Source organism: Aspergillus sclerotioniger (assembly GCF_003184525.1).
Source record: "Aspergillus sclerotioniger CBS 115572 chromosome Unknown BO94scaffold_9, whole genome shotgun sequence".
NCBI classification, from domain to species: domain Eukaryota; kingdom Fungi; phylum Ascomycota; class Eurotiomycetes; order Eurotiales; family Aspergillaceae; genus Aspergillus; species Aspergillus sclerotioniger.
The window spans coordinates 234,145-255,088 of NW_020290999.1; the positions used below are offsets into that span (position 1 = coordinate 234,145).

A 20,944-nucleotide genomic window follows, 5' to 3' on the forward strand; every position below is an offset into this window, starting at 1 on the left:
CAAATCCCGCGCGGTTTGCTTGGGTTTGCTTGGATTGTTATCGGGCCCGCAACAAACACGCCAAGCCCCTATCGGGTGCAAAGCCTGCAAACACCCTCGACTTTTCGGCTTTTCGATAAGATGCTTTTCTGTCGCCGCAATTTTTGAGCTTCAGTCCAGACTTCCCCCCCAGTCACCCCGCCTTTCACCTCTCTCCACCATGGGAAACATCCGCCAGACCAGAAAGAAGAGATCTTCCCTTCCCACCGTGAAGGCCAAGAGAACCGGCCTCCTCAAAAGTGGCAAGAAGAAGATCAATGTCTTGGGAAATGCTATCATTGCGGAAAATTGGTACGACCTTAATCCTCCCTGATGTGTCTATCGTTGGAAAAGCGGAAATGCAAATGGGAAGCCCTACCACAGCTTATGCTAATATGCTCTCCGATCAGGGACCGCAAGTTGACCCTTACTCAAAACTACCGCCGCCTGGGTCTCGTCCACCGCCTCAATGCTCCGTCCGGTGGTTCTCAGAAGCGGGCAACCGATGACGGTGTCGAGGGAGAACCGGAAGATTCTTTGTACATCAAGAGCAGTGCCGAGGCACTCGCCAAGCAGACGGCAACCAGCGACATCAAGGTCGAGCGTGATCCGGAGACCGGCAAGATTTTGCGCGTAATCCGCAGCGATGACGAGGTCGAAGTGGCCGGACGCAAGCACAAGCGCAGCAACCCGCTCAACGACCCATTGAACGATCTGTCGGATAATGAGCGTGAGGCCGCCCAATCGCGCCAGAAAAACACCGGAACCAGCATTGTCCAGCAACTCGAGCGCCAGGCGGACCAAGAAGGAGTCGCCGTCAGGGCCAAGAAACCGCGCCACCAGAGCAAGAGAGAGGAAGAGTGGATTCTGAGACTGGTTGAGCGTCACGGCGAGAACTATGTCGCCATGGCTCGCGACCGGAAATTGAACCCGATGCAACAGAGCGTGGGTGACCTGAAGCGGAGGATCGGCAAGTGGCAGAAGAGCCAGTCATGATTGTGTGATTTTCATTGATGCATTTCTATCGGCGAGTATGGCGTTCGACAGGGCTGATTTGGGATAAAAGTGCTTGTGACTGGGTTGTTGGATCATGACCATCTGTCACTGCTTTGCGGTTATACCATCTGATAGACTATATCTGCGCATGTCTGGCACAGATCGCAAACTGTTAATGTACATTGATTTGGTAACCATCCAACTTGGAGCTGTGCTTACCTGGTTTCCGCCCGTGCCACACAACATGCCACACAGTGTGCTACTATATCAGAATAAGTATGGACAGCCCTAATACCCAGCATGGTCCATTCACTGCTTCAGACACACTCGTGAAGATATCCACATACGCGTCAACAAAACGCCAGGCGCGCCATGCCTGACGCGATATTGATATAGATCCTAACTATCTGTTACAATGTCTTGTTCTCTCCAGTCTCCTCTTCCCTGTAACCTCATCCTCCTTGTCCCTTCTATCCCACCTCTCCTCAACATCTCAACACTCAAAGCAAAGCCAACATGCCCAACCAATTCACCCTCATCGTAGCCACCATCTTGGCGTTTATGCTCACTGCAGCATCGCAGATCGCATAGTCCGTTCCCTTTCCCTATCATCCAGCAAGCAATCTAACCAAAATCACCCACAGCAACCCCAAGACCAACGCGCTCCTCTGCTCGAAGCCCGGCGGAAGCTACTGCGTCTACGGCTCTCTCCAGGGCTCGGTCATCATCTCCTGTGTAGCTAAGAACACTGTGGAAATCCGTTCCTGCAATCTTCTGTAATGCTTCTCCTCCCTACCTCCTTGATAACCATAAACTGACAAACAACACAGGCTGTCCAGCATCCTGCCAGAGGGCTACGAACAGCAAGCCACCTGTACATCTACCCTCCCCCATCACCTACCTACCCAACCCTAACAAAAAAAACAGGCTACGAATCCACCCCACCAACCGGCACCGCCGTCTGCGCCTTCAACGGTACAGGCTACAACCACACCAAATCCACATTCCCTGTTCCCGAAACCATCCTATGCGATGAGAATGAACTCTGGAACCACGACACCTCACCTTCCTCTTCAGACGACACCCCTCCCCCCCTTGAAGAGGAGACCCACGCCCAGCAACCAGACCCATCTTCAACCACTACCATGAACACCCCCAAACTCCCCCTCCCTCCTCTCATACCCGGAACGCCCATCCCCATTGCATCTAATGCTTTGAATTTGGCATCCAACACCAACTCAAGCTCAAGCTCCCAGGTCCTCAACCCCACTCCCACTCCCACTCCCACTCCCAACCAGAAACGAGCCCGCGTTTGCTCCAATCCGTGGATTACACCCTCCTCGCTTGGATGACTTGCGCCTACAGCCACGCCTATCGTGGGATATGGTTCTGAGTCTGGGTCTGGGTCTGGGTTTGAGACCGTGGTTTCGAACAGTACGGTGACTACTAGTTCCAGACGGTCGTTGTCTACATACACATCGACTATCTTTTTGACTCGGGGTTCGGGGACTACGACTGTGAGTGGTGTGGCTACGGAGAGTGAGAAGAGTGATTCTGGGAGGAGTGGTGAGACTGGCGCGGTGGAGGAGTCGAAGCCTAGTCTTACTAGTAGTAGTACCGCGGCTAATGATTCTGGGGCGAGCGAGTTGGAGAGTTCAGGGTGGGATTTGGTACTGTTGCTTGTTGCGGGGTTTGGGGCGGGGTTTTGGCTTGCGGGTTGAATTAGTATTGATTGTTGAATATGGGGGTTGTTTTACTGGGTTGTTATTATGGGGGAGTTGCTTTTCGTCTTGTGTTTTTATGTTATTAGGGGAGTGTAACATGCCTCGGGAGTTTAGGGTGTTTCTGTTGTTGTTGCTTGAGCGAGGGGGGATGGGAGTTCGGGGGATACGTTCACTGATTGTAATGGAGCATAGGATAATGGAAATGCTTTCATGTATGTATGTATGGATCTATCCATGACTACACTCACATATCCTTCACGAAGCCCTGCTTGGACACGCCCCCCTGGTCCAACATGATGTAGTAATCTGCGTCTTTGATGGCTTCCAATCGATGTGCGATAGTGATCACGGTCGATTCCCTCATCTCCTCTCGCAGGACTTGTTGGATCTCAAGCGAACTTTCATGGTCAATTGAGGCAGTGGCCTCGTCCAGAATGACAATCGAGCTGCGACGCAGCACAGCTCTGGCAAGACCAATCAACTGGCGCTCACCCTGACTCAGGTTCCGTCCGCCTGCTTCAACATGCGTTTCCAGACTCCAGCCGTGTCGGCTGCAGATTCGTTTCAACACATCTGCGCACTCGGTATCTGAGTACTCTCCTGTTGGGTCGAGATTAAGGCGGATGGTACCGGGAAAGAGGACCGGGTCTTGTGCGACGAATGTAACCCGGGTGCGAAGAGCTTGTATGTTGACTTGTGCAATGTCCAGGTTGTCGATTAGGATGCGTCCCGAGTCGGGTCGAATGACGCTTAGTAGTGAGACGGCCAGAGTGGACTTTCCGCTCCCGGTTCTGCCGATGATGGCGGTTGTAGAGCCTCCTGGTATGCGTAGAGAGACGTTCTTGAGCGATGGGTCCAGGTGAGGGGCGTATCGGATGGTCACGTCTTCGAATACGATGTCCCGGCCGAACTTGGGCCATGATGCAGGGGGAAGTATGGTTCCTGGAGTCTCTTGTTCCACGTGGAGTAACTCGTCCACCCTCTCGACTGAGACAAAGTCCATCTGTAGCTGGCCATACTGTTTGCAGAGGGCGTGGGTGGATGCGACGAAGTTGTTGGCTGCTACAAGCACAAACGCGGCTAGACCTGGGGACACGCTCGTGTACAAGGCCAGCACAGTGAGGCAGAAGGTTGAGAATGCAGAGAGGCTTTCGAACCGATACATTAGCCAGCTTTGGAGAGACCAGTAGAAATGGTCCATCCCTTGAAACTTATCCACGACTGCGATGACTCGATCCTGGAAGCGCCCTTCTGCATGAAATGCGCGAACGGTGGTCAGGCCATGAAGCAGTTCGCCAAAGTTAGATATCAAGGGGCTTAATGACACCATTTCCAATCTCCGTAGGCTCTGCGATGTTGGGAGGAAACGCAGAAAAACCGCGATGAATGCTGCCGTTAAGATTAGAGAAAAGCCGAGAAAGGTTGGCGTCACCGACGCTATGACAACGATAGAAGAGATCCAAGTGATAGCCTGGAATGCGATCATTTGGAATTGCTCACTGATGTTTCCATCCACGACGCCAATGTCAGAGGTCAGTCGATTCATCAGTCGACCGATAGGTGTGACGTCGAAGAACCGAAAGGTAGCATGGCTCACTCGCACCATGACTGCCTGGAAGAGCGTTTTCCCTGCGCTGTAGACCATGACAAGCATCACCAGCTGTGCAATCAAAAGTACTACTGACTGGAACGTCGTGATGGCAAAGAATGCTAGCAGCCAAGGACGGACGTCTTCAACTGGTGCCGGGAATTCATCAAGAGGATTGGTAGGTTTCCAGTTGACCAAGTTCACCATGGCCGATGGTGTTATCGAGTTGCCTGCAAAGGATTTCTTGTTCAAACCCGAGTATCCGAAAAGTAGAAGCGTTTCATTGTAGGCCTCTCCCCACTCCTTGAGAAACCAGGATTGTCCTACTGATGTGAACCGGTATACTGCTAGCACGACAATGAGCGTAATCCACCACCTGTATTTGCTGGCTTTGATATATTTCCAATATACTCTAGCCTTGACGCCCCATTCCGCTCGATGTTCTTCTTCGATGAACTTTGTCGGCACTGCTGCTGTATCTTCAGCAAGGGCTGTTTCGCTTTCAGATTCACCCTCGCTTGTATCGGATGAACTCGCTTCGGAGTGGCCACTTGCATTAGACGAGTGGTCATGTTTATCTTCGATAACCGCGCGGCCCTTCTGTATGAGTACGATCTGATCTGCGATGTGTCGAACCAAGTGAAGTCTATGAGTGACGAGCACAATAGTACGGTTCTGCATCAAGGGACCCGAGAAGCATTTGCGGGCGACTGCCTCTGCAGTGTTGTGGTCCAAAGCTGACAAAGGGTCATCGAGAAACAGTATTCTGGCCGTGCTGTACATTGCCCGTGCAAGAGCCACACGTGCCTTCTGTCCACCAGAGAGACCAATACCATTTTCTCCCACAAAGGACAAATCACCGTGCTTGAAGTTAGACAGGTCGGGTATCAAAGCGCACGCATCCAGAACCCGCTTGTAGCGTTGCGCATCATAGGGCGAAGAGAACAGGATGTTGTCTCGGATACTCATACTCTGTAGCCATGGAGTTTGGGCACAATAGCCAATCATCTCATTTGGTACGTGCGGAGTCCCACCAAGTCTGTCCAACTCGCCCAGCAAAGCTTGGAGTAGAGCTGTCTTGCCAGCTCCTACTTTGCCGTACACAACAGTCAGTCCCTGGGGTGTCTTCAAATCGATCTCGTGAAGCACTGGCAATTCTCTTCCAGGCCAAGCGAAAGAACAGTATTCCAGCTGAATCGGAGCTGGTTCGGTATCAAGGCGGTCTTTCTTCTCTTTATCGGGCTCGGCCATAAAGTCCTCTATTCTCTCCATGGCGATGGACGCATTTATCAGCACAGTGATGAGGCTCGGGATATCCCTCAGGCGAGTTTCGAGCATAGTGAAGAGCTGCAGAGCAGGGAAAATGATGTCGATACGTAGTGGGTTCCCCGCCAGAAGAGTATACGCATATAGCGCCACTACTGGGAAGAGACCGCTGGCAAAGGTGTTAATGAAGCGAATAACAATGCCCCATAGCATGGTAACGATGCGAAGATTTAGCTCAGACTGCCTAGCGTCCATGACCTGGCGCAGCCAGTGATTTTGCCATCCATACCATCGAAGGTGACGCAGTGCCTCCACGAACTGAGAGGAGATTTGTAGTCGATTGTCCGTCGCCACCCGGCGAGCTCGTTCCTTTCCGAGAAGAATGCGAGTGACAAATGCATTCAGCACTTGGGCAATTATAACGGCAACGATCCCCAGGAAGCATGATGGGCCAAGCAGCTTCCAGACTAACACGACAGCAATGACGAGTCCCAAGGGCTTATCAACCAGTGTGTCAATCTCCCAAAAACGTTGGGCTACCTCATAGACGTCACCGCGCAGGAGATTGAATATCTTACCCATGGAAGCAGTTTGCTTAATCTTGTTCTTGCGTGGTGCTCGCCGAAAAATCGAAAATGGCCACCACCTGCTCCGCTTTTGGTCCGAAGCCGTATCAGGGCTGGTTTCCTCCTGCAGCCCATCCTCCTCGGCCTTGTCAACCAATTGCTGGTCGAAAACGTTCTTTCTTGATAAGGCCTTCTCATACACCATCATTATCATCTCACCTCGACTTCTCTCATAGCTCCGTCTCCCATACCACAGGCTCAATACTTGTGACTGAGCAGCAACCAGGCGGAGAAGCAGAGACAGCAGAGCATAAATCAGGGCAACACGATGTGATGAGCCACCATCAGTCATTGCCTGTAGCAATTTTTGAAGCAATACAGGTGTTGAGAAGTCTGTAATATCGTCAGTATCATCCAGTCTATGACGCATCGAGTGACAGACCGCAAACCATCTGCACAATGGCAATAGTGGTAATGATCAGAACATCAATCCCATTGGCATGTAGTAATCGACCAATGACAGACCCCCTTAATTTGCGGAATTTCTCGTGTAACCTGCGGTGCTGGAATTCGAATCCTAAAAACCAAACATCATCCTCTTGCAATTGTCTGCTTCTGCCTATGGAAATCAAGGGGGCCATCCAAGACACGCTAAGGAACTGCCAAAGCCGCAGATTATCCTCTGGGCTGCGGAATTTGCTGGATGGCTCTTGACCAACGCCGCCGATGTCGATGCAGGGAAGTGAAGGACCCCGAAAGGGCATCGTAAGGATGATGACACAACCGATCAAAGCAATGACGGCTGCTACATAATGAGTAGCGAGCATCGACCCATGCGCATCATAAACTGTTACAGATGCGATCTCTACTGCTAGCACGCTAATGAAGAAGGCGAGGAAAGAGGTGGAACATGACCTCGGACGTGCTATTGCGACTAGACATGTTGCGGCAGCCTAATTGCCAGTCAGCATATTATCTCCCCGCAAGGATGATCCCAGCATACCCAGGCTATGAGAAGAGAGAGATTAGATGGCCATCCATTGAACACCACTCTGATAAGCTCGGTTGTGAACCCGGCCAAAGAGATGGCAAGCAGAGTTACCACCCAGCCCATCCGCTGTTTCGCGCCGTCAGTCGGCAGGTCGGTAACCATCGGTTGTTCTAGAATAAAGGGTCTCATCCACTGGGGATATTTTTCTCTGAATATCCTATGAGATACATAGCTCAACACAGCAATTAGGATCACGGTTGCTGGTATCACAGAAAGGTATCCCATGCCACACGGTGACAACCGTGCCTTGTTTGAGTCCTGGTATATAAATATGTTAATAAAAGCACCAAGCGATGTTTTGCAATGGATGTTGTATGCTTACCCATATCCAATCGCAGGAAAAGTCCGCGCCATATCCCTGTTCGACCGGCATTGGAGGACGATAATGGAGAATGCGTACCCTCGGACACTGGGACTGTCACAAGGACGTAGTAGCAGCTGTCAGCGATCCCTTATCCCCCCATCTTATCAGCCGCGGCGGATTATCGGCGTTGCCTCCGAGACAACCATGGATGCCTTAGGCTTTAAATTTCCGAATGCAGCGCTTCCCCACATTACAAGTATCACCGAAATACTATGTATAGCCCCAAGAAGCCAATTCTCGCAGTGGCTGCTTTCAAAATTGGCAGTGAGATTATACGACAGCAAGTCTACCCCCCTTGAATTCTGTATTGGATCGCCTGCAGAAACTCATCCAAACATGCAGTGCCAGAATTCAGAAGGACATCCATCAATGCTGGTGGAGCCTCGTTGCCGCCGTCTCGTAATTACGGTACGGATTATGTGGGCCTGCATGATTGCACTGGTTAGCGTGGGTCGGATCATACATGTCCACTTTGTCGCAGCCATTCTGGGCATATACGTTGCTGATCTGAATATTATCATAATTAGATGGATGCATCTCATCGCCACTGTGGTTCAAATGACCTGTACAGGCCCTTTCATTGTCCTAGGTATCATCGTCGACTAGTTGGTCCTGCTTATCGACAGCCGGCATGCTGATTCGATGCACGATTCGAATCCATCGTCTTCTCCGCCATTCTCCCATCACGTTGGATCCAGTGTGAACCTTCTCTTCATAGTCCTGTGAAACCCTCTCTTTTCCTTTTTTCTTGGTCCTTTGGTCATCTCTCCTGGATGAATGCGTCGAACCAGGGCCATCATATCCCAACGTAGAAGCCACCTCGTCATCATCTCTGAACGAGGGGGGAGGCAGATCCCAAACCCAGCCCCCGATTTCCCCACTGGCCATGCCACTCTCGGACGAACTCCCAGAGACTTCAAAGCCAACTCCCGTTATCATACGTTCAACAACCCACTCACGGCAGTCCAGATCTAACTCCCACTTCTTACCCTTCCATGCCCATCCGGTGGGGGGCTGAACATCCTCGAAGAATCGGCAGCCCTTCGGGCGATCCCCCGCAATGCGAGACGGGGAGAGTGGATCGTAGGGCATAGGACTAAACAGAAAATGCTCCCATTGTGACTCGGAATACGGAGCAAGGGAGCGATACTGAATCTCAAATACCTCAACTTCCCGCTCCTCTGGGTAAGAGTCCAATGAGATATTGGCCAATGACCCCATTAGGGACACGGCTGCAGAGGGCGAAGTAGGTATGACCACTCCGCCAAGATCGACCGAGCCCTGCTCTTTCTTATCGCCTACCGCACCCTGTTCCGCAGTTGAGTCTAGCATATCCTCTGCAACACTCTGAACGAAGTCAGGGAAGCTTGGGTGCAATGACAAGATAGCTGCATTGCCACTGACGAGGAGAATATATCGCCAGGGGAGAAGATGAGCAGTCAAGAATAGCAGAGCAGTCACAAGGGTGCACGTCAGAAAGACTGCCGAAGAAAGCTTTTCATTCGAGAAGTTTGTCAAGGGCGCAAAAGCAGAAACTGTCGCATCATGTGCATCGGAGAAGTCTGCCATGCAATTTTGCAAGTCTCTCATATTTCGAAAAAAGTCCTTGGATGTCTCTGAAGCCGGCTTGATGGTTTTCGCAGGAGCAAGGGCCGGACCCTGATATGAATAATAAGGAGTGATGCTGGAGGTGGATGTCGAGGGGGGTGGAGGGTGGCGTGCGAGGAATGCAGGTACCATGACAAAGAACAAGAGAATGGCGAAAGGGATTATCACAAGTAGATTGGGATCCAGGCATATGAAAGAATAAATGAAGAGAAAAGAAAGGGTATGCGAGGTCCGCTTCCAACTGAGGAGACGCTCGACACGGGTCTGAAACAGGAAAACGATGCCAATCCTAGCACGGGACTTAGTATTTCATAGTAGTTCTGGGTTAGAAACCAACTCACCTTGCATTAAATCGACGGAAATTGTTGGCCATCAGAGGTAGGCTGAACGCCGGCCTCTTGTTGTCCGTGGAAATTGGCTTGTCGCCGGTTGACACTGATTCAGCATCGACATCTTCCACGGGCATAACTTGCTCCAGAATCCTCGTCGAAACCAGTTAGCAGGGAAAGACGTTTGATACCCCTGGCAGTTAGGAGTGTAAGAATTGATTGGGAGTGCATACTTGGAGAAAAGCCTATCTTGCAAAGAGCGACCGGCCTTGGACACTGATCTCTTCAATACCCCGGATTTCGACCCTCCATCATGCTTCCCGGTGAAGACGACCGGGACAGGCTCATCACGGTTGACCATGGCGTCCGGAGTGTGATCTTCCATGGTGCCCCATCAAAGACGCTGCGGCTTGAGTGAGGTGAAGGTGCATTTCCGATGGCGCATAGCCAACTCAGGGAGGGGAGAGAAAGGAGCGAAGCTCGGTTGTTGGTAACCGTCCGAGAAGCACATGCAGATGGAGGAGGCCTGGCCACCTTAGGCTCTTAGGCTCTTACCGGACAGGAGCCGCGGGAGCTTATCACTTGGGACTCAGATTACAGTCGGTAAGTATGTATGTATCACCTGTCCATGAGCGGTAAAGATGATACGTCCAGTACGCACAGTACCTTACGGGATCGACAGAGCGTTTGGCTGCGAAAACAGCAGTGTTTGTGGTGTTTGCAGCAACGGGTCCCCATTTTTGTAGAGCAAAAAGGAGCAGGGGGGCACACCTTGTTTCGCGATACGTTAAGAGGGCCTTGGGCTTGGAATTATTATTGTTTACCACCACCTCTTTATCTTCTGCCACCTACCACTTGCACTTCCACTTACGCTTCCTGGCAGGCCCTGGGGGGGTTATACTCATCGATATTTTCCTTCCTTCATCCCTACTGGCAGTTGGCCTCGTTCGGTGTATCTCTGTGTTTTACCCTCGCCCCGTTATTATTTTCTGGTTTTATCCGTTGCTAAGGTATATGCGCCCGTAACTTTCTCTCCAACGCCAAGTCCAGCAGAACTGCTGCTGCCCCCTCCCCCGGGCAGAGTTTCTCCTTTGCAAATCGAAGCTTTGTCTTGATTGTTATTACTGCTCGGAAGGGGCTCAGGACAGGACTGCCGAAGCTGTGAATTTCCGATGGTCTAACGTCCTCCCAGGTTCCTCGTCGTTATCCCGGAACAGAGCACCCTGTTCTTGATCCCCGCAATGGACCGGTAGCAACCATTGATGTGTCGCGCGACGGTGTTGATAAAGGTTCTGCTTGGTTTGGATACTAAGACACCGTTTACTCCTAAACGACATTGCGATTGGGATCTGATTTGGGTTCCTTCGCTAATTTGAGCTACCAATCTCTTTGCTTGCCTGCCTGTCTGTCGTCTGGCGCCGTTCTCGGTCGGGGTTCAAGGATGTCGGAAAATCTGGCTTTCCAGCAGACACCAGGAAAGGGGCAGTCGCGCAGAGTACAATCAAGACCATCTAGTCCGTCTCGTACCGATGACTCGGGCCCATCAGGTAAGCGTTGATATTTGGATATATTGGAATGGAGTGGTGAGCCTTTGCGGGTGGATTTACATCAAGGAGCTAACGAGCATTGCCCTCAATCACCAGAAGGTCCTACGCGCAGACGATTGCAAAAACACGCCTCAACCCCGTTCCTTTCAGAAAATTCATCTCATTCCCCCAAACTCGCTACTGGGACCCGGACAAGTGTGATGAGCAAGAGGAGGCTGTCGATTCGAGACCAGAAAGTACCACAGGGCCCGCGACCGCAGGATCCATCACGGATAAGGTAGTAAAGCTTCCTTTGAAATGCCCGTCGCTTGCTTTGTCCCCGTCGACCATGCATTTTTCATGGGGTTATGCGCCAAATCTGTGCTTAAAGACATTTGTGTGAAGATGGTCTGACCTTGATGCCTTACAGCAACATGCCTGGTTCCTTCTTCCATTCCGGCCACTCCTCAATTGATTCCACAAACGATTCGACACAAAGCAACAATTCCCACATCAGCCTCCGTTCTACCAGTGTCGGTAATATCACGAAACTAGACTACAATAACCAAAACCATCCCGAGAGCACTGAATTTCTCGCCCCTGTTAATTTCGACGACCTTCAAAATAGCATAGCGGCGGAACCAGGCCTGAATCCCTTTCCCGCTCCCGTTGGACCCGGGTACGAACCAAACTTTCCGAATAGCAATAATGACAGTGGTACGACTGCGCGGTCGAGGAGCAACTCTGTCCGGCGGAAAAGCCTAGTCAACGGTTCCATCGAAACTGGATCGTCTCGAGCTCCAGCTTCTGCTACGGCTGCTCGAAGCCGTCGTCAGAGCCTGGCCCAACCTGCGGGGACTACTGGTGCTTCTTCGCGCGCCCCCCGTAAATCTATCGGTCCCGGCTCCCTGTCTGCTACCGGATCGGCAAGGCGGCAAAGCTTGTCTGCACGAAAAGCTAGCGCAGATACAACACGATTGGACCAAGGCAATTATCTTCGTCCGAGGACGCAGCATTTCGAGCCCGCCCGACAGGACGGTACTAAACTTTCCAGCAATGCCCGGAGCATCAAGGCCAAGTCGCTACAGCCACCATTGAAAGAACCCCATGAGAATTACCTGACGGCATCGGGTCCGGTCGAGCATTCCCGTTCTTGTTCGACCAACGCTGTTCGGACCCCGGTCAAAAATGCGGCAGCTGCTATGTCAACCCCGTGTTCGACATCCAAAAGGGTATCAGTTATGCCTCCACACGCTACTGGGCTTGGGGCTCGAACCATAAGCCCCACTGATGCACGACGGATTAAACGTATGTCCACGGTGCCATCAGCGCACCAGGCGCCCTTTACTCCTCCCATTCAAACTGAGCCCATGCCTATTCGTCCTCGGTCCACTGCGCAGTCTCCATCTCATATCCCGCGAAAGAGCGTGACCCCTTCGTCAACTCGCACCACTCCTGACCCAAACCGGAAGTCCTATAGCTCCGGCTTGTCTCTGTCATCGAACACCACTTACAACTCCGCCAGGAATTCCGGAGGCTCATTGCAGACCAGGCTAGCCCAGGCCTCATCCACGTCGCGGCTGCCAACCCCCAAGCCTCGCATGGAACACGTGGCTGATGAGGAAGTTCCCCCTGTGCCTGCAATCCCGAAAGTGTACGAATCACCCAAGGGCGACTTTGATTCGCCAAACTACGTGACCCCTCGAAAGTCGTATCTGGATATCAGGCATAAGCCTAAAGTAGAACAAGACTCGGATACGAATCTGACAGCGAGTGCGACCGAAGATGATACTTTCGAGTCAACCGATGGGCGAGCGATGAAGACGCCGGATGCGAAAACCAAACCATCAGGTGTGCTGGGGAAAAAGACTTTACAGCCGTTAAAGTTGCCGCCATTAAATCTACTTCCTCTTGGTACCCCAATGACGACAAAGATTGAGGCGTTGAAGGATCGGGATGATGACGTCAAATCCTACACCCCTTCAGCCCAGACTCTGTCCAAGACCCCCAGTACTCCATTGACTGCTTCCAAAGCAAACTTCTTTTCTCCCCAGGACGATGAGGATGCAGTGCCACTTACCCAAGCAAGAAGCAGCACGTCGCATTTCGCGCTGAGTACTTCATCGGGCGGTGCGGCTCTTAGAACGGCCAGTAGCTCTAGTGCTCTGGGGGGTTTCGACAACACTCCCACGGGTGCAAGAAACGTTTCTCCCTATATTGCTTACAGCTTGCCGAAGAGCACCAGTGACCTTAATACACTGCGACAGAAAGCCGGTGGAGACTGTTCTCCCAAGGTCACACAGTCTAACAAGCTCACAGGTCCTCGTCCACAAACTCGATCCTCTGCCTTCTCTTCCAATGCTGAGACAATCAGTCAGCTTTCGACTCCCTCGGACCCTGACAACAACAGTGTTTCGGGCTCATCACTTCGCAGCAAGATCACCTTCACTCGGAATCGGAGCAGTTCCAAAGCACAACAGGGGCTCGAAGCAAATGGCGACCCTGTAAAGCATGATCAAATGCTCCCACCGAAACTTCCTGCCTCTGCAACTTGGAGTAATATGTCGACGGCAAATACTTCTAGTCCGTCGCTTAAACCATCATATCTCAAGTCGCGGCGACAGGCGTCGATGTCTACCGCTACGAATCAACCAACGAGGAACCCTAGCTTCAGCAGCGAGCAGAGCCTTGGACTGGAGCCAAGCCCTTCTAACGAATCGGGCGACAGCGACTCTGTACCCCACCGTTCTGCAGCCTCAATCTTATCGCCTGTGCACAAGATCATCAATTCAGCCAAATCGAGCGTCGGAGTCACTTCTACGCCCATACCGTCGAATGTGGACTCTGATATTTTTGTGGCCGACGAAGAAATGCGGAAGCTTGGCAGCAAGCGTAAGGATTTCGAGAGCGCGGCCAGGACCTTGGACGACTTGCGCCGGAAAGCCAGCCCGAAAGAGCGGGTTAGTCCGGCACAGGCTCTGCGGGTTGCAAATTTGAATATTTTCGAACGGGGGGAGATCATTGACTTCAAAGACATCTATTTTTGCGGGACTCAGCATGCCAGGAAGCATGTTGGTGATCTGACCGCGCAAGCCAACTTTGGCTATGATGATGATCGTGGCGACTACAGCATTGTGATTGGAGACCATCTGGCTTATCGGTATGAGGTTATTGATGTTCTGGGCAAAGGAAGTTTCGGTCAAGTGGTGAGATGCATTGACCACAAGACGGGCGGTTTAGTTGCCGTCAAAATCATCCGCAACAAGAAGAGGTTTCACCAACAAGCACTGATCGAGGTCAATCTTCTTCAGAAGCTGAAGGAATGGGATCCTCACCGCAACCACAGCGTGGTAAATTTCACACAGAGCTTTTACTTCCGAGGCCACCTCTGCATTTCAACCGAGTTGCTTGGGATGAATCTTTATGAATTCATCAAGGCGCATGACTTCAAGGGATTCTCTCTCAAACTCATTCGTCGGTTTACAAAGCAGATGCTGAGTACGCTGGTGCTTCTGCACAACAAAAAGGTCATCCATTGTGATCTGAAGCCCGAAAACATCCTTCTTGTGCATCCGATGAGCTCTGAGATCCGGGTCATTGATTTCGGGTCCAGCTGTTTCGAGAACGAGAAGGTCTATACGTATATTCAGAGTCGTTTCTACCGTTCCCCGGAGGTGATTCTCGGCATGTCGTACGGTATGCCTATCGACATGTGGAGTGTGGGATGTATCTTGGCTGAGCTCTTCACCGGATACCCCATATTTCCTGGTGAAAATGAGCAGGAGCAACTTGCATGCATCATGGAGGTTTTTGGACCTCCCGAGAAGCATTTGATCGAGAAGAGTACTCGGAAGAAGCTATTCTTCGACTCCCTGGGTAAGCCGAGACTGACAGTCTCCTCCAAGGGCCGACGACGTCGTCCCAGCTCCAAAGAGCTCAAGCAGGTTTTGAAATGCGATGATGAGGCTTTCCTCGACTTCATCTCCCGCTGTCTTCGATGGGACCCCACCCGTCGCATGAGCCCGCAAGACGCGCTGCGCCACGAATTCATTACGGGGGTCAAAATGCCATCCCGGGCGAGGACGTATACCCTGACTCACTCTCCGGCGAAGCGGGCAACTACATCGTCTAACCCTTCGACGGGTCGGCCTCTGCCCGAACCGCCTGTGACCAGCCTCAAATCCGGCACGCTAATCCGCAACCGGGACGCCTCGGGCACTTCTCCGGTCAGGATACCTGCAGGCAAGCGCCATTCGACTGTGAGCGGACTACCGCCGTCGACGCCCGCGAAACGAGGGACCAGCATTAGCACTGCCAATACCCCAGGGTCCGCCTTGCCTCGCGTTGCAGCCCGAAGTATCAGTGGCAAGCCAGACCTCGCCACCGCGGCGGCCGCGACCAGCCTGGTAAGTGCGAAAGAACCCAATGAAACAAGGCGAGCTGGCCATTGACTTGCATGCAGAGGACCAAATGAAGCGGGCAGCACCATCTAGCTTCCCGTTCTACTCCTTCACTTCTTGCATATCTGTAATAATAATTGTTTGAGTTGTTTTCCAAGGTTGCATAAACGGGTTGGGAGCATCGGCGGTTCGGTCTCCCGTTGTCATGATTGATTTTGAACCGTTTGGGCCCCGAGGTGGACGTCCAAGGGGTTTGTGGTATACCCTTAATTGAGCATCTGCATGCCTTCCTATGATTTGCGTTTCTATTTTAGAGCCCCCTTCCGAGCATGTTGTTCTCCGATACTGTCATGACCGTGGGAGCTGTGTTGTCCCATCCTGCATCTGTTTCCTTTGTCCCTCTTTCCATCTGATACGCCTTTCCTCTCTGTCTCCCTGCCTCTCTACCTCCCTCTTTCTCTCTCTGTTCCATTCCTGATGGCCGGTGTTCTGTGTTCCTTGACGGGTCTGGGTGATGGTGATGTGTTGAAAACATCTGTATAGTTAGTTATGTCTTATTCTTTGGCCTCCCCGCATAGATGATGATGATGCGGTGGGAATGAATGGGGAGGCGGTGAATGGGTGGGAGAATTACCGGGAGGGGGGGGGATTTTATGACTTAGACCATCTATGCATATATATCGAGCACTGTCCTTGGGAAGTGTGACCATCGATTTCGTTGACTGGGAGTCAGTAGACTGGGAGTGTAGACTGAGAGTGTAGAGTGTAGGCTGGTGGAGTAATACGTAGACTACTTGGTAAATCGGAGGTAATTTAACCTTATCGATAAGACTGCGGAGGAAGACGCGGCGGCATCTGGACTACTTGGCCTTTAGTGCTCCTCGCCAATCCTCCGCTTTCTCCCCTCCTCTTGCTTCCTCGGCCTTCCTCCCTTCGAGAGCTTGGAGCTCCATTGATTGTCGCTCCCTACCCCCGGTCAACTAGCACTCTGTCCCTCCTTTGTCCCCCCCCTATTCATGCCTTGATCGGTCGCACTGCATACACCTCGCGACACGCATTCGTGATGAATGGCTTCGCAGCGCACGGCCTCAATGAGGATGCGTTCGGCGAAAAGTCTGAGCTGCAGGGCGGCCTGAAGACTTTTGATGCTTTCCGTATGTTTAGCCTACTTCAAATTGAATTCTCAAAGGTCGAAATCCCACGTTTGCTGTGCCTGCAACTCTCGGGGCACCCGCGTGTATACCACTTGCGACAAGACCACCATTCTAGCTGCAACCCATACTGACATCGAACTGTGTCCAGCGAAAACAAAATCCTCATACACTGCCCCTTCCAGCCGTGGAGGGCAATGGACCGTCCTCATCCTTCTCGTCTGCACCGTTTTTTCTTTCTCAGAATTCCGCACCTGGCTCCGAGGAACCGAGAACCACCACTTCAGCGTCGAGAAGGGCGTCGGCCACGATCTGCAACTAAACCTCGATGTCGTCATTCACATGCCCTGTGACACCCTCGATGTCAACATCCAGGACGCCTCCGGCGACCGTATCCTCGCCGGCGAGCTGCTCCAACGCGAACGCACTAGCTGGCAACTCTGGATGGACAAGCGCAACCGCGAGACCCATGGCGGCGCCCATGAATACCAGACCCTCAGCCAGGAAGACACCGACCGAATCTCTGCGCGGGAAGCCGACTCCAATATCCACCACGTTCTCGGCGAAGTGAGGAAAAACCCACGTAAGAAGTTCCCCAAGGGACCAAAGTTGAGACGCGGCGACAAGGTCGATTCGTGTCGCATCTACGGCAGTCTGGAGGGCAACAAGGTCCAAGGTGATTTCCACATCACGGCCAGGGGCCACGGATATCGGGACCTCGGAGAACATCTGGATCATAGTGGTATGTATCACCCACATTCGACCAAGAGAACCACCGCATTAACCAATGGCAGTCTTCAACTTCTCCCACATGGTCACCGAACTCTCCTTCGGTCCTCACTATCCTACCCTCCTCAACCCCCTCGACAAGACCATCGCCTCCACCGAATCCCACTACTACAAGTACCAGTACTTCCTCTCCGTCGTCCCAACCATCTACTCCAAGGGCAGCCGCGCTCTCGACACCTACGCCAACGCCCCGCCCTCGCAGCTCACCCACCGCAACAACAAGAACCTCGTCTTCACCAACCAATACGCCGCCACCACCCAGGCCGGCGACCTCCCCGAAAGCCCGTTCTTCGTCCCCGGCATCTTCTTCAAGTATAACATCGAGCCCGTCCTGCTCATGATCAGCGAGGAGCGCACCAGCTTCCTCTCCTTGCTCATTCGCCTCGTCAACACCGTCTCCGGTGTCATGGTCACCGGTGGCTGGTTGTATCAGATCTCCGGCTGGGTTGGAGAATTGGTGAACCGGAAACGCGGCAGAGGAAAGTCAGAGGGTGTGCTTACTGGAAAGCATGATGACTAGGTAAAATATCAATATCGTCACTATCATTTTTTTTCTCATCTCCACCGCTGTTTCTCTTGTACGGAGACGGGGTAAAGATGAAGAGATCGATAAAATAGGTGTCCTGCGTCACATATCTCTTTTTTATTTTTCTCGGGCTATACTATAGTTGTTTGCATCTCTGGGATTTTTTGGTGCTGGTGTTCCACAAAGAATTATTCATCATTCATTGCCTTGTGCCATGCATGTACTCCGTAACTAGTCGGTTCCCTCCTGCTCTGTAGGTCACTCTTAGACTTCCTCATGACAAACAAGTCTTATACCATATATTCTGTACCCAGTACATCTGTTACAGTAAGGAAACCCGTGGACTAGATAGAGGTTGTATAGTAAGTAGTGCACCCACCACCTCCCGAGTACTGTATATGCCATCCAATCGACGCCTAAAAAAAGATCTCAAAGCCGGCCATAATACTCCAGCTAAAGCTACGCTAATCTAAGCTAATATAACGCTAGTTAGCTAGTTAGTTAATGAGCTAACCCTCATCAACGCAAACCCAATCCAGACCACGTCCACGGTATCATAAACAAGTGTGAATCTCATAGAGAAAGAAAGAAAACATGAATGCCACTTGATAAATAAGTTGTATGGGCGGGAACCAAAGAGAAGAGAAGAGAAATAGGAAACAAATGGAGGAGTGAGGTGTTTAGATCTGGAAAATCTCACCCATCCCGACCCCAGCGCCCTCAGCACCGGCTCGACTATCAACCAGATCCAATCGCCATCCATGCCAATCCTTGAGCTTGCCCTTGATCTCCCGGACCCATTCGACCCGTTTGCGGGCTTCCTCTTCTGCTTGGGCACGCGCAAACTCGGCTTCGTCGAATTCGTCGTCGAAGTTCTCTTCGGAGAGGAGCTCGAGACTGCCCCGTGCTGCGGGTGGGTGGTGTTGTTGGTTCGAGGCGGCGCGGGCACGGTTTCCGTAGAAGGTGTTTCCGCCGGTGAAGGCGGCGATGCCGCTGGAGAGGACGGTCGAGAAGGATGAATGTTGGTTCTTGTTGTTGGCCATGCTGCGACGGCGGGAGTGGTCGGGGGTTCCGCCGATGAGGTCAACGTCGTCGAAGGTGTTGGCTGCGGAGGCGGCGGTTGAGGCCGGGTGATCGGGCGGGAAAGGAGAGTGGAGTTGGTGGTCACCGGCCAGTTCCTCACGGCGTTCTTGCCAGACGCCGCGGCGGAGGTCGAAGACTTCGCCTTCGAGATCGCGGATGCGGCGGTGGAGGCGAGAGCGCTCCTCGTCCTCGAGTTCGTCGAGGGCGTCGTCGTCTGCGCCGCCATCGCCCGATTGTCGTTTGCGGAGAGCCTCCTGTTCTTCCTTGAGGCGAAGGTTCTCGTTCTCGACGTCTGCCAGTCTCTTCTTGAGTACAGCGGCTTCTTTTTCAATCTTCTCGGTTTCACGCAGTCGGGTTTGATGCCGTGCTTCGGATTCCTTGTGCAGGTTTCCCATTGCTTCGAGCTTCTTCTCCAACGTCTCGGTCTTCTTGTCTGCTCCGGTCTTCTCTTGCTTGAGTTCGTCGATCTCCCGCTGGAGGTTCTTGATCAGCGTCTCCGTAGAGGTCTTGTCCACACCCTCCTTGACTGCTTTCTCTGATGCGCGGGTCAGCGCGCTCTTGGTATCAGCAAGCTCGTTCTGGGCCTTCTCCAGCGCAGATTCACTGCCAGACAGCTTCTCCTCCAGCGCCGCTATTTGGGCCTCATGAGCACTACTGGAGGAAAGCTGTGCGCGAAGATTCGAGATCTCCAACTCCATAGCCTCGATCGTCGCCGACTTCGACTCCAACTGCTGCACCAGATCTGCCGGCGGAGACTCCGACGGGGCCGGTACAGAAACGCTAGCATTGCTTCTATGAGTGCGGGTTTGTAGATGCGAGTTCTGTCTCTGCAAGGACGCAATCTCTGCTTTCTGTCGTAGACCATTAGCACCAATCCCACCAACAACACCCCAATACCGTAAACCAGAACGAAGCCAAAACTCACCAACTCATCAATCTCCGCGACCCTCTCCTCCGCCTTCTGCAGCTTATCCTTCAACTCCGCCACATCGACACTCGCCTCGCGCAGATCCTCCAATTGCTCATCCGTCTTCTTCCACCGTCCCGTCGTCTCCTCCAACTCCTTCTCCAACCGCTTATTATCCTTCTCCAGCTCCTCAATCCGCGTCGACTGCTTCCGATACACCTCCTGCACAGACTCCCCATCCGCACTCAGCGGCGGCAACGAAGGCGACTTCAGCATCGCCCCAGGTGACGGCGACACGCTACCCTGCGACACAGACCCTTTCCGGAACGACGACGACCGCATTTTCGACTGAATCGACAACGAAGGCTGTCTGCCGTGCGCTGATCTCCCTATCACAGCGGGCTGTACTTCTGCTTCCGGCCCCGGCGACGTAGGGGCATCAGGCATGGGTTCGACTTCAGCCGGTGACTCCGTCCCAGTTTCCGCTTCCGCTTCCTTTTTATCTTCAGCTGCACCCGTTTTTTCCTCACTCTTTTCTACCTTCTCATCCGATCCTGTTCCTGTTCCTGTTTCTTCAACCTTAGCCTCCTCCTCTACCACCGGAGCAGGAGCATCAGCAACAGGACTTTCCCCCTCTCCCTCTACAACCGGCGGCGGTGTCGATATCGGCGACGGCGTAGCAACCACATCCTTCACAGGTTCCGACGACTCCGCAGCACCATCCTTCGAAATATCAACACTAGCCACTTTCTTATTCGCCTTCTTTTTCTGTTTCTGGAGCTGAGCAACCTATTACCCCATCACATTAGCATTGACCTCATTCCTATATCACTGCGCATTCGCCATCCATTCCATATATCCCACAAATAGAGATATCTGGGTAAGTAAGGTAACTAGCTAGGGCAGCTAGCTGTGCTTCCTCCCCGCAGATAATAAACAAGGTAAGGGCGGAATGGTGGGGAGATAAACGTACCCTCTTTTTCGCGGCAGCTAGCTTCTCGGCCTTGATGCGCTCTTCGTCATCGGCCATGATGGTGGGATATTAACGAGGG

The 20,944-nt window shown here is 52.4% G+C and overlaps 5 protein-coding genes across 5 annotated transcripts; 3 read left to right on the forward strand and 2 right to left on the reverse strand.

Annotated features, from left to right (window-relative positions):
- The first annotated feature begins 136 nt into the window (after nucleotides 1-136).
- Nucleotides 137-1,401, forward strand: BO94DRAFT_533494 (nucleolar protein 16). The gene is made up of 2 exons (XM_025611346.1): nucleotides 137-330; nucleotides 429-1,401. Exons 1-2 carry the CDS (start codon nucleotides 200-202, stop codon nucleotides 1,012-1,014), a joined length of 717 nt encoding a protein of 238 aa, XP_025469091.1. The 5' UTR covers nucleotides 137-199; the 3' UTR covers nucleotides 1,015-1,401.
- A 129-nt stretch (nucleotides 1,402-1,530) lies between these two features.
- Nucleotides 1,531-2,366, forward strand: BO94DRAFT_583982 (uncharacterized protein; the record flags this gene model as incomplete). Its single annotated transcript, XM_025615598.1, has 4 exons — nucleotides 1,531-1,604; nucleotides 1,659-1,790; nucleotides 1,845-1,888; nucleotides 1,942-2,366. 4 exons carry the CDS (start codon nucleotides 1,531-1,533, stop codon nucleotides 2,364-2,366), a joined length of 675 nt encoding a protein of 224 aa, XP_025469092.1.
- A 616-nt stretch (nucleotides 2,367-2,982) lies between these two features.
- On the reverse strand, nucleotides 2,983-10,040 carry BO94DRAFT_564732 (putative ABC bile acid transporter; the record flags this gene model as incomplete). The annotated part of the gene is made up of 8 exons (XM_025614447.1): nucleotides 9,744-10,040; nucleotides 9,523-9,663; nucleotides 8,177-9,470; nucleotides 7,532-7,624; nucleotides 7,162-7,467; nucleotides 6,601-7,111; nucleotides 6,538-6,551; nucleotides 2,983-6,513 (listed from the first exon to the last, which is right to left on the reverse strand). Exons 1-8 carry the CDS (start codon nucleotides 9,893-9,895, stop codon nucleotides 2,983-2,985), a joined length of 6,042 nt encoding a protein of 2,013 aa, XP_025469093.1. The 5' UTR covers nucleotides 9,896-10,040.
- A 6,315-nt stretch (nucleotides 10,041-16,355) lies between these two features.
- On the forward strand, nucleotides 16,356-18,183 carry BO94DRAFT_513373 (putative COPII-coated vesicle protein). Its single transcript, XM_025609842.1, has 3 exons — nucleotides 16,356-16,590; nucleotides 16,739-17,329; nucleotides 17,382-18,183. Exons 1-3 carry the CDS (start codon nucleotides 16,500-16,502, stop codon nucleotides 17,894-17,896), a joined length of 1,197 nt encoding a protein of 398 aa, XP_025469094.1. The 5' UTR covers nucleotides 16,356-16,499; the 3' UTR covers nucleotides 17,897-18,183.
- Nucleotides 18,184-18,582: 399 nt separating this feature from the next.
- Nucleotides 18,583-20,922, reverse strand: BO94DRAFT_544753 (uncharacterized protein; the record flags this gene model as incomplete). Its single annotated transcript, XM_025613195.1, has 3 exons — nucleotides 18,583-19,836; nucleotides 19,911-20,681; nucleotides 20,866-20,922. 3 exons carry the CDS (start codon nucleotides 20,920-20,922, stop codon nucleotides 18,583-18,585), a joined length of 2,082 nt encoding a protein of 693 aa, XP_025469095.1.
- Between the last annotated feature and the right edge of the window lie 22 nt (nucleotides 20,923-20,944).